This window comes from Callionymus lyra, chromosome 15, assembly GCF_982586985.1.
Source record: "Callionymus lyra chromosome 15, fCalLyr1.hap1.1, whole genome shotgun sequence".
NCBI classification, from domain to species: domain Eukaryota; kingdom Metazoa; phylum Chordata; class Actinopteri; order Syngnathiformes; family Callionymidae; genus Callionymus; species Callionymus lyra.
The window spans coordinates 1658232-1671763 of NC_141832.1; the positions used below are offsets into that span (position 1 = coordinate 1658232).

The 13532-nt window shown below is 40.2% G+C and overlaps 2 protein-coding genes across 4 annotated transcripts in view; one reads left to right on the forward strand and one right to left on the reverse strand.

Annotated features, from left to right (window-relative positions):
• Positions 1-1661: 1661 nt before the first annotated feature.
• On the reverse strand, positions 1662-12344 carry cdc27 (cell division cycle 27). Of its 2 annotated transcripts, XM_087808708.1 has the most exons (20): positions 12187-12344; positions 11697-11772; positions 11453-11600; positions 11267-11392; positions 11109-11206; positions 10900-11045; positions 10606-10826; positions 10436-10535; positions 10267-10376; positions 9527-9626; positions 9282-9462; positions 9044-9216; positions 8817-8969; positions 8495-8575; positions 6215-6342; positions 6041-6158; positions 5744-5872; positions 2192-2266; positions 1992-2121; positions 1662-1928 (listed from the first exon to the last, which is right to left on the reverse strand). In XM_087808708.1, the coding sequence occupies exons 1-20, from the start codon at positions 12211-12213 to the stop codon at positions 1843-1845; spliced, it is 2406 nt and encodes an 801-aa protein (XP_087664834.1). In that variant the 5' UTR covers positions 12214-12344; the 3' UTR covers positions 1662-1842. The 2 variants fall into 2 exon arrangements, with proteins under 2 accessions (XP_087664834.1, XP_087664833.1); XM_087808707.1 differs by having other exon boundaries at positions 1662-2121.
• An 810-nt stretch (positions 12345-13154) lies between these two features.
• The window catches only part of LOC148064390 (phosphoinositide 3-kinase regulatory subunit 5-like), a 10615-nt gene continuing 10237 nt past the window's right edge, over positions 13155-13532 (forward strand). For both annotated transcript variants that reach the window (XM_087808709.1, XM_087808711.1), the window contains exon 1: positions 13155-13415. The gene's annotated coding sequence lies outside the window, so the exon portion shown is untranslated. The remainder of the gene's footprint in view (positions 13416-13532) is intronic.

A 13532-nucleotide genomic window follows, 5' to 3' on the forward strand; every position in this document is an offset into this window, starting at 1 on the left:
TCCGAGTCTCCGAGTCTCCGAGTCTCCGAGTCTCTGAGTCTCCGAGTCTCCGAGTCTCCGAGTCTCCGAGTCTCCGAGGCTCCGAGTCTCCGAGTCTCCGAGTCTCCGAGTCTCCGAGTCTCCGAGTCTCCGAGTCTCAGAGTCTCAGAGTCTCAGAGTCTCTGAGTCTCAGAGTCTCAGAGTCTCAGAGTCTCTGAGTCTCTGAGTCTCCGAGTCTCAGAGTCTCTGAGTCTCTGAGTCTCTGAGTCTCCGAGTCTCTGAGTCTCCGAGTCTCTCGCTGGATCAAGAAACCTGTTCGTCCAAGTGCGGCCCGGGGGCCACAGGAGGCCCTAATGCAGAGAACGTAACTTCTGTTTTTGTTAATGACCTCATTCTTGATCAGGTCTAAATATAATGAGATAAACCTTCACCGTCTTTAGATAAATCCACCTGATGAACCCTCACTGAAGCCACTGTTTCAGAGGTTCTGGTTTATTCAAGAGAAATTATACTTCATTTTATGTTAGGACATGTTTATTATACACATTGTAACTGAAAATAATATTTTCTAAAAGAATATATGATTTACGTTCTGTTTCACAAGGAAGAAAAGATGAATAAAGCAAAAACAGTCAGATTGTAGATCGTTTAACAGGTGATTTGATGTTTAATCTTTGATTTATACTATATTTACAAACGTTTATATATATATATATATATATATATTTAACCCGTTACATCAAAAATATTCTTGTACAAAAGCCAAAACACAAACAGGGATGACGTTCATCGTCGATCCTTCATTTAATAGTCAAATATAACTTCTATATTATCTGTTAAATGTCATTATTTTAATCTGTTGGGTTTTTATCCCAAAGGTTTCTCGCTCCAGATGTCATTGCGCGGCGCCTCCTCCAGGGGGCGCACGGACAGCCGCGAGCAGACATGAGCATGTTTATGTTAGACCTGAGGTCAAAGGTCATTTGGAAAACTAACTATTTTATTTGGTATGTATTCATATTATTCATTACAAGTCTCTAAATAAGACTTGGGTTTTCTTGTTTGGGGACTTTTCTCATTTTTTCGATTATTTGATGTGTAAATATATATAAAACACAATAAAATTGTAATTTTAGCATATTTTACCCGATTTTATAACTTTATTAAATGCTTTTCGCTCAGTTAAAGGTGTTTAATAATTGTTTACATTACAATCGAGTCAAAGTGTTAGCAGTATTGTTGCTAAAGTCAAGCTAGCTTAACCGTTTATAAAAAAAAATGTAAAGTCACCTGAGCTATCGTTTGTTTTTACCAAAGTAATTTAGTTTAGTCCCAAATATCTCTAAAAAAAAGGAACATATGCCAAATAATATCTTTAAAATGTACTTTTACTTTTAGCGTCTTTAGCTACATCTGGCTACATGTTAGCTTAAAGTTGATTAGCAACATCGTTTGAATTTGCTACGTTTAGCCTCATTCGTATGTTAGACTCTCAACAATCGTAACAAAACATATTTACTTAAAGAGAATTAATTTAGATTAAAGAGAAGTTATATATAAAATACAATAAACTCATGACTTTAACTTGATTCTTGAATCATTTGTTTTGGCCCCTCGGGAGCTTCAACTGCGCCCCACTGACTTGTGGGTAGTGGCGTGCGTTCAGGAGTCGACATCAGTGACACGGTAACATGTTTTTATTGACTGACTCCATATCAATGATAAAAAGAACATAAAAAAACAGCGGGGGGGCGAGAAGAGGGCGAGAGGCGTCAGATAGTCTTTTAACCCAGTGGGAATCGTTGCCTAGCAACAGTACTCCTCCAGCAAATCAAAAGAGGGCTGGTGTCTGGAGGGCGAAGGTCAAAGGATGTCGTCGCTCTCGGCTGTGTGCAGCTGCGTGTCGTCGGCGTCGGTCATGCTGTCCTGACTGTCGTCCAGCTCCACGGCTGCGGACACAAGCGGGGGTGAGACGGGCGGGCGGGTGAGACGGGCGAGAGTCGGACCGGTACCTTCGTCCTCGGGGAGGTATCGCTTGTCGATGGCTTCTTTGATCTGGTTGTTGGCTCCTTTGGGGTCCAGGTCCATCGCCCAGCTGAAGTTCATCAGGGCCAGGTGGGTCTGACCCAGTTTCTTGTAGACCTGCGGCCCAGAGAGACGTTGGTGTGTGTGTGTGTGTGCGCGAGAGAGAGAGGTCGGAGGTCAACCTCACCTTCCCGATCAGGAAGTACACCAGGGACTCTTTGGGGACGATCTGCTTCAACTCCTCCAGCTCCTGTAGCGCCGCCTGCAGGCACGGTTGAGGAAATGCATGGAGACGTCAGTCGATGACGTCGGAATATTTTTAACATCAATTAAACTTTGAATATCTTTTAGCAGAATGTTGTCGTTTTCTTAAGCATTCGATCATTTAATTAATTTAATTAAATACTTTCTATTAAAAGTTTGAATTTAGTTTTTTTTTCAACTAATTGAATTAAAGAACGTTTTTAAAAGTTAATACGTTTTAAACAATAAATCATAAAGTTTGATATTGTGATTCCAATAGTTGAAAAAATACATTTTCTAAATTTAATTTAATCACGACTATAATGCCATTATTTTAACATTTATTATATTGAATTAAAAAAGCTACAAATTAAACAAATATTGAATTTAGAACATTTTTTTTTGAATAAAATTATCGTTTTAAATATTGAAATCCATGTACAAAATGTAATACAATTAAAAAAAACAAATTCAACCTGTCAATATAGAAATTGTTCTATTCAATAATTTAAGAAATAATTAAATGCATAAAAAACAATATTTCAAAAAGAAATTCAAAGTTTAAAATGTTGATTCAATATATATTTAATTTTATATTTCGAAAGAAACTCCAATGAAGAGAAAACACGCAGGAAAAACAAGATAAAAACAAAATAATACTAATATATAACATTTGTACCCAGATTTAAACAACAAACGCTAAATGTTAGACATAACTATAACATATCTATAACACAACTATAACACAACTATAGCATATCTATAACACAACTATAACACAACTATAATACAACTATAACACAACTATAGCATATCTATAACACAACTATAACACAACTATAGCATATCTATAACACAACTATAACACAACTATAACACAACTATAGCATATCTATAGCATATCTATAACACAACTATAGCATATCTATAACACAACTATAACACAACTATAACACAACTATAATACAACTATAACACATCTATAACACAACTATAGCATATCTATAACACAACTATAACACAACTATAACACAACTATAGCATATCTATAACACAACTATAACACAACTATAACATAACTATAGCATATCTATAACATATCTATAACGTATCTATAACGTATCTATAGCATATCTATAACATAACTATAACATAACTATAACATAACTATAGCATATCTATAGCATATCTATAGCATATCTATAACATATCTATAACATATCTATAGCATATCTATAACACAACTATAACACAACTATAACATAACTATAGCATATCTATAGCATATCTATAACATATCTATAACATATCTATAGCATATCTATAGCATATCTATAGCATATCTATAGCATATCTATAGCATATCTATAACATAACTATAACATATCTATAGCATATCTATAACATAACTATAACATAACTATAACATAACTATAGCATATCTATAGCATATCTATAGCATATCTATAACATATCTATAGCATATCTATAGCATATCTATAACACAACTATAACACAACTATAACATAACTATAGCATATCTATAGCATATCTATAACATATCTATAACATATCTATAGCATATCTATAGCATATCTATAGCATATCTATAGCATATCTATAGCATATCTATAACATAACTATAACATATCTATAGCATATCTATAACATAACTATAACACATCTATAGCATATCTATAGCACATCTATAGCACATCTATAACACAACTATAGCATATCTATAGCATATCTATAACATATCTATAACATAACTATAGCATATCTATAGCATATCTATAGCATATCTATAGCATATCTATAACATATCTATAACATATCTATAACATAACTATAGCATATCTATAACACAACTATAACATATCTATAACATATCTATAACATAACTATGTTATAGATATGTTATAGACATATCTATAACATATCTATAACATATCTATAACATAACTATAACACAACTATAGCATATCTATAGCATATCTATAACATAACTATAGCATATATATAGCATATCTATAGCATAACTTCTTCCTCTTTATGTTCTTCTTATTTTATTTTTTATGTATTATTTTTTATTGTTTATGAAAAATTGCTGGCTATTGGTAAAAAACAATTTCCCAAAGGAGACCTCCTGAGGGATCAATAAAGTTTTACCTTACCTTACCTTACCTTAACTTTAACATATCTATAACATAACTTTAACATAACTTTAACACAACTATAGCATATCTATAGCATATCTATAACATAACTATAGCATATCTATAACATAACTATAACATAACTATAACACAACTATAGCATATCTATAACATAACTATAACACAACTATAGCATATCTATAGCATATCTATAACACAACTATAGCATATCTATAGCATATCTATAACACAACTATAGCATATCTATAACATAACTATAACACAACTATAGCATATCTATAGCATATCTATAACATAACTATAACACAACTATAGCATATCTATAGCATATCTATAACATAACTATAGCATATCTATAACATATCTATAACATAACTATAGCATATCTATAACATAACTATAGCATATCTATAACATAACTATAACACAACTATAGCATATCTATAGCATATCTATAGCATATCTATAACATAACTATAGCATATCTATAACATAACTATAACACAACTATAGCATATCTATAACATAACTATAGCATATCTATAACATAACTATAACATATCTATAACATAACTATAACACAACTATAGCATATCTATAGCATATCTATAACATAACTATAGCATATCTATAACATAACTATAACACAACTATAGCATATCTATAGCATATCTATAACATAACTATAGCATATCTATAACATAACTATAACATAACTATAACATATCTATAACATAACTATAACACAACTATAGCATATCTATAGCATATCTATAACATAACTATAGCATATCTATAACATAACTATAACATAACTATAACATATCTATAACATAACTATAACACAACTATAGCATATCTATAGCATATCTATAACATAACTATAACATAACTATAACATATCTATAACATAACTATAACACAACTATAGCATATCTATAGCATATCTATAACATAACTATAGCATATCTATAACATAACTATAACATAACTATAACATATCTATAACATATCTATAACATAACTATAACATATCTATAACATATGTATAACATATGTATAACATATGTATAACATAACTATAATATATGTATAACATATGTATAACATATGTATAACATAACTATAATATATGTATAACATATATATAACATATCTATAACATATCTATAACATATGTATAACATAACTATAACATATGTATAACATATATATAACATATCTATGAGCTACAGTGAACTGGAGACTTGAGTCTCGTCGTTTGTGCGGCGCAGTCATCAGAGAACCTCGGGGTCACCCGGAGGTCAAACGCTCACCTTGTACTTGTCGTTGGCGAACAGGATGGACGCCCGGTGGAACTTGCAGAGGGGGTTCTTGGGGTCGATGCCGATGGCTTTGTTGAGGGTTTCTAAGGCGGCGTCGGACTTCTTCAAGGCGTGCTGGACCTGCGGACGGAACACAGGTCACATGACCGTCACATGACCGTCACATGACCGTCACATGACCGTCACATGACCGTCACATGACCGTCACATGACCGTCACATGACCGTCACATGACCGTCACATGACCGTCACATGACCGCCTCGCGACGGACGCCGCCGCACACGCACCACGCCGATGTGACAGAGCAGGACGGAGCTCTGCGGGTTGATGCTCAGGGCCTTCTTGAAGTGGATCTCGGCCAGGTTGAACTTCTCCTGCTTGTAGTAGATCATCCCCAGTCCGTACCTGCGCAGGTGCCACAGTTGACGCGGGGACTCGCCGCCGTTACCGTGGAGACTCACCAGGCGTTGTAGTGCCGGTTGTTGACGCGGATGGCGTTGCGGAAGCAGGCGAGCGCTCGGTCCAGCTCCTCCGTCAGGACGAACTCGTGCCCCAGCAGGGTGTAGGCGTACGCGAACCCCGGGTCCACCTGGAGGTTGTAGGTAAATATTACATCAATGTCAAGCATCATCGTTTTGGCCTTGAACACGGTTATCATAGCTATTGTATGGTTTATATTCCAATAAAGATTGTATAAAATCATTGATTATTTTTATTTACAATTAACGTGCAAACATTCACGGCATTTGTTGCAAGTAAACTTCCCGTAGCAAGATGGCAGCATTACGTCCTCCACAGCTAAAGAAAGAATGATGACTGAGGACGAGAGGATACAGTGACTCCAGCAGCTTTTAAAGCTGATGTTCGGACATATTTTGGTTTGAAAACAAATGAAACACCAGAGTCAAGTACTGGACAATACTACACATGTATACTTGTTACTACACTATCATAACACCAGAGTCAAGTACTGGACAATACTACACATGTATACTTGTTACTACACTATCACAACACCAGAGTCAAGTACTGGACAATACTACACATGTATACGTGTTACTACACTATCACAACACCAGAGTCAAGTACTGGACAATACTACACATGTATACTTGTTACTACACTATCACAACACCAGAGTCAAGTACTGGACAATACTACACATATATACTTGTTACTACACTATCACAACACCAGAGTCAAGTACTGGACAATACTACACATGTATACTTGTTACTACACTATCACAACACCAGAGTCAAGTACTGGACAATACTACACATATATACTTGTTACTACACTATCACAACACCAGAGTCAAGTACTGGACAATACTACATATATATACTTGTTACTACACTATCACAACACCAGAGTCAAGTACTGGACAATACTACACATATATACGTGTTACTACACTATCACAACACCAGAGTCAAGTACTGGACAATACTACATATATATACTTGTTACTACACTATCACAACACCAGAGTCAAGTACTGGACAATACTACATATATATACTTGTTACTACACTATCACAACACCAGAGTCAAGTACTGGACAATACTACATATATATACTTGTTACTACACTATCACAACACCAGAGTCAAGTACTGGACAATACTACATATATATACTTGTTACTACACTATCACAACACCAGAGTAAAGTACTGCACAATACTACACATACAGTATATCCTCGTTACTACACTATCACAACACCAGAGTCAAGTACTGGACAATACTACACGTATATACTTGTTACTACAGTATCACAACACCAGAGTCAAGTACTGGACAATACTACACATATATACGTGTTACTACACTATCACAACACCAGAGTCAAGTACTGGACAATACTACATATATATACTTGTTACTACACTATCACAACACCAGAGTCAAGTACTGGACAATACTACATATATATACTTGTTACTACACTATCACAACACCAGAGTAAAGTACTGCACAATACTACACATACAGTATATCCTCGTTACTACACTATCACAACACCAGAGTCAAGTACTGGACAATACTACACGTATATACTTGTTACTACAGTATCACAACACCAGAGTCAAGTACTGGACAATACTACACAGATATACTTGTTACTACACTATCACAACACCAGAGTCAAGTACTGGACAATACTACACATATATACTTGTTACTACACTATCACAACACCAGAGTCAAGTACTGGACAATACTACACATATATACTTGTTACTACACTATCACAACACCAGAGTCAAGTACTGGACAATACTACACATATATACTTGTTACTACACTATCACAACACCAGAGTCAAGTACTGGACAATACTACACATATATACTTGTTACTACACTATCACAACACCAGAGTCAAGTACTGGACAATACTAAACATATATCCTTGTTACTACACTATCACAACACCAGAGTCAAGTACTGGACAATACTACACATATATACTTGTTACTACACTATCACAACACCAGAGTCAAGTACTGGACAATACTACACATATATACTTGTTACTACACTATGAAATATAATCGTATCATGACATGTATCGTTTCTATATTTCTTGACAATACATAAACCTGATAAAGAACCCAACAAACATTGAGTTTTAATTAAGAAAGTATTTACTTGTTTGTACAAACAACATAATCGCGGGGACGCGACATATAAACAGCCACAGTGGTAACCATGGCAACGTCACAACTCTGACCTGAATGGCTCGTTGAAAGAACTTGATAGCGATGTCGTGCTCCCTCTGCAGGCTGAAGCAGTTCCCTGCAACACACCAGGTCTGAAGACAGAAGAAAAGAAGCTCGTAGTTACTTGTAGGTAACCTCGGTTCTATGAGTGTGTGCAAGCCTGCCGTCTGGCCTGGGAGTGAGACAGACTGACCTTGCTCGAGGGCAGAGCGCACACAAAATAGTTTATTCAACAAGTGTTTGTCTTCAGGGCTGACATGATCGGACATTAAAGCAGCAACATGTAACATTTCTGACGCTAATCCTCGTCATATCTTCTGCGGCGCGACTCACCTCCGGACAGTTCTTGTCCATGTCCGTCAGGTCCTTGGAGAGCGCGGACAAGGCCACGTCCTTCTGCAGGTGCCACAGTGTCGTGGAGTAGATCTCCATCCCCTCCACCCGGTACGACTCGATCCTGCGCACCTCGCTGAACATGCGCTCGGCCTGGAACCGAGACGGGAGGTCAGGTCACAGTCACGTGTGTGTGTGCGTGTGTGTGTGTGCGTGTGTGTGTGTACCTGTGTGTACTCGGCCAGCTCGAAGTACGCCCGCCCGATGTGCGTGAGCACCCAGCCGGTGTTGTAGTGTTGGGGGGGCAGAGAGGTGAGGATGTTGATGGCCTCCCGACAGTTGTAGGAACAGAGCGCCTGGTAGCCTCGGCCCAGCTCCCGGAACAGAACCATGACGCTGTCTGCGAACGCACAACCTGGTGTTTAGACCGCCCCACAACCACACAACCCCTGTGTGGCCACGCACCTGCCACCGCTCGCTGGTACTGAGGGATCTTGGCGTCGGACAGACCCAGACTCGGGTCCAGTCTCAGGATGTCGAGGCTCTCGTTTAGATTCCCCGTGTTTGATGTTTTTGCCGATTTACATTTTGTTTTTCTGTTGGGGATCTTCGTGGGAAACTTCATCTTTAGTTTCTTGCTGTTCTCCTGGAAGAGAGACGGACGGTTGGTCCTCGGGGTCAAGAGACGGAGGAACATTCAAAACCCTCACCTTGGCAGTTGAACTGGCACTAGTGAATAGTCTGGAGCTCCTTCGAGGCTGAACATTCGGGGGACCAGACATACTGGGACTAAGGACTTGAGGGGAGCCGCTGAGAGAGAGACCCCAAAACATTAGGACACACGTCTGCAGACTTTAAGGTTTAAAAAGTTTTAAAGCAAAATAGTTTTCTCTAAGATTGTTAATTTGCAGCAAGTATAATGTGTAGTATTGTCCAGTACTTGACTCTGGTGTTGTGATAGTGTAGTAACAAGTATCTATGTGTAGTATTGTCCAGTACTTGACTCTGGTGTTGTGATAGTGTAGTAACAAGTATATATGTGTAGTATTGTCCAGTACTTGACTCTGGTGTTGTGATAGTGTAGTAACAAGTATATATGTGTAGTATTGTCCAGTACTTGACTCTGGTGTTGTAGTATTTACAGACCACATGACTCTTGACGAAGTTGTAACTGCTTTCATTAAACAAAAATAAGTCCAAACATCATCTTTAAAAGCGGCTGGAGTCACTGTATCCTCTCGTCCTTAGTCATGGTCTGGATCTCGCGGGACTTATTAACTGTTCCTTTAGCATACGACGTAATCAATGCTGCCATCTAGTGGACGAACTATCAATATGGTATCCTGAAAAATGATATTGTGATACATACGTTTCTGACGTCCCTAGTGTTGCATACGTGACATTTCTTCATGTTTACATCACTGCCATCATCCGAGTGTGTTGCTCGTACCTGGTGTGGGGGGCGGAGCTCTGTGAGGGGTTGAAGGGGATCGGCAGCAGGTCTCTGCTGTTCCCACTCTGACTGAAGACAGACTTGGACTGACTGATGCGGGACACGGACTGAGAGGGCGAGAGAAACGTTAGCATCCCGTCTCGTCACGTCACGGCGTCACAGGTACCTTCTTGTTGGGGGCCGTGGTTTGTGCTTCTATGGAAGCCGTGTAGTTCTGCAGGTACGAGGGGTCTCCGGGGCTCGGCTCCAGGGGCAGGATGCCAAAACTGCACACATCAGCAGGAAAGTTTTTTTTCTGATACCATCACACTTTCTGGTGTATTGACGCTCACACACCTGGGTGTCAGGGGGCTCAGTGCGGTGGGTCCCCCCAGTAGGCTCCGGCCACTCTTAGGCTTGTTCTGTTTAGACAAGAGGGAGCCGGCGGTGGCGATGGAGACCGTGTTGCCCAACAGCGAGCCGGTCTCGGGGGAGATTAGCGTCGAGTCGATGTAGGAAACCGACAAATCCGACGTCAGTTTTCCATTCGACGATTCTAAATTTAAACGATTCAACTCCTGGAGGTCGAACAGAGACATGGGTGGGACTAGGTACATAGACAAGATGGCAGCAGGGGGGGCGTCTACGTACCAGCGTGTCCTGTGGCGTCTCCATCAGAGCCGTGTCCAGGCGGTGGGACGGGTTCTGGGCCGGGCTGATGGTCGACGAAAGCGGGGCTACAACTGAATTCTGAAACGACGTCAGCCTGAAGACTTGTTCTGGGTCCGGCTTCTCCCCTGGAAGACACGCGAGTCAACGGGGTCGCCCCGAGAAAAACTAAGACAGGAGGCGGGCGTTACCGAGGAGACAGAGGTTCTGGAAGGGCGACCACGACAACGGGTTGAGAGTCAGACTCATCTGGAAACATTCAGCCCCTTTAGCGACACGATCCGTTTTGCTGTGCGGAGAGAGAAAGAGTTGAAGTTCCCGCCGGTCCACGGAGGCGTGCGGCGTCTACCAGTAGATGTGTCCCAGTAAAGACAGGGTGAAGGACGCCGAGTCCCCGAATTCCGTGATGATGTCATCTTGACTCTTCTGTTTGTTCAACACGCCGCCGACCAGGACCTGCTCGCCCTCGGCCAACCTGCGACACGGAGCGGCAGACGTCAGCGCCGCGGCGCGTCCCGGCCACAAGGACACTTACTTGCTGAGGTCAACGCAGCATTTCGCCAACAGGAAGCGGACTTGAGGTGCGGAGCAGCTGTGGGACTTGAGAAGACGATACGCCTTGTACGGTTTTCCTGAGCGATAGTAGCAGGTGGCCAACAGGTAGAGAGCCTCCTCGGATCGCACTGGCACGGAGTAAAAAAAAACAAAACATTTCAGTCAGACTTCACATCATCTGTGACAACGAGAGGTTAAAGGTCAATCCAATAGCAGGCATCTACCTTCAGCATAAAGTCTCTCTGCGAGGAAAACTGCATCCAAGAAGGCGTAATGGTTCAGAGCCTGCCACACTGCAGCCTGGACACACATGGAGAAGTCTCAAACCCACGACAGTTCCACTCAAAAGTAGGCGTTCAATCGGTTTCCCCCCCAGTGTTGATCGCCACTAGCCACATGCTAATGTTGTTAGCATACGCCAGCGGTGGTCTGACGCCGTCAGGCGGACGTTTAAGTCGCTCGTGAAACACGACATCGCGGATAAGCCTTAAAATAAGCACGTCGACATAAGCGCGTGATCGAACGCGCAAATAGAAGCTCGGCGTCGGATGACAGGCGGTTCGTTGGCGACCCGGTGCTAGCTCCGGAGTTAGCATAACTTGTCTGCGGCTGCGGCCTGCTGTGAGTGCGGATCAGGCCGCTAGCACCCGGGCAACCCCGCCGACTATATCTCGGCTCCAGGCGGGTGTCACCGAACAAACGAAGTGCTGCTACCTGGACGGGTTCCTGCAACACCGTCATTCCGCTCGGAGAGTGTGCGTGCCGGTTCTTGACGTCCAGGTGCCTCTCCTCTCCTTCCTTTCTTCACACAGCAGCAGATTTGAACACATCGACCGTTAGCGGCCGAGAAAACCCGAATAAAGGCGAGAGGAGCCGAATAACAGCTCAGCGCCTCCTGTGGCCACTGGAGGGAGAAGCGACGACGAAACGATCTCTTGATCCAAGTCATGAACGAAAGAACGTAAACTTTTTACAGTTTGATATATGTCTGTCTGGACGTTTTACATTCATCAATCCATCCAGTTTACATTCTTCCAAGTATTTATTAAATACGTTTGTTTTCTTTTCAACGTCATTTATTTTTGATCGAACCCAATATGTTTCTGAAAACGTGATCTTTTTATCCTGTTTTTTTGTGAATATACACGATCTCAAACATATAATAACTTCCTTTTTTTCATCTTGATATGATTATTTAACTTCCCATAATATTTATTAGTCTTAAAGTTTACATTCGCACATATTTATTTATATCACAGGTGTCAAAATTAATCTCACAAGTTTTTTTTAACCGGTCTAAAAGTCACGGGCCGAACAGAATATACCAACTAAACAGGAAGTCGAATTTTGATACAGTTATTTCAATGTTTGAGCCTGAATTTATGCTAATGATCTCTGTATTTCACCTAAAAAAATCCACTTTTCTATCTATCTATCTATCTATCTATCTATCTATCTATCTATCTATCTATCTATCTATCTATCTATCTATCTATCTATCTATCTATCTATCTATCTATCTATCTATCTATCTATCTATCTATCCATCTATCCATCTATCCATCCATCCATCTATCCATCTATCTATCTATCTATCTATCTATCCATCTATCTAAAGATCCCAGAGAAAACATTTTCACACTTTTGTCATGTCTGCAGAGACAATTTAATGCCAAAATAAAACATAAAGCGATGTCAGAGATGGAGAAGCTTTATTGGACTTCAGAGGAATCACACCGTAAAGTCGTCTGCAGTTGAAGCTCCAAACCCTTCAGAAGTCTCCTCCTGCACTGGTTCAACCATCTTCCTCCTGCCCCCCTGAACTCTTTCAGTTCCTGTTTTCAACACACATCTCCTCACTCTGAAGACGCACTCGGGAGGATGTGGTCTCTCGATGGTTTCCCTCCTCGGCCGTGAAGCGTCTGTGATGGTGTCGGTCTCGGGTAAGAAAGAATCTTCCTGTCCAACGTTGTTTCTGGATCCACCTGAGAATGACGAACAACGTCGACTCGCATGCTTTTTTTTTTACGAGATCCTATCTCGTCATTTCATCTCTGGAG

Coding starts and splice junctions, on each gene's coding strand:
- cdc27 (XM_087808707.1), bottom strand. CDS start 12,213: ATGACGGTGTTGCAGGAACCCGTCCAG. Junction 11,207..11,266: donor TTACTGGGACACATCTACTG/GTAGACGCCGCA, acceptor CTCTCCGCACAG/CAAAACGGATCGTGTCGCTA. Junction 10,536..10,605: donor CTGAGCCCCCTGACACCCAG/GTGTGTGAGCGT, acceptor TGATGTGTGCAG/TTTTGGCATCCTGCCCCTGG.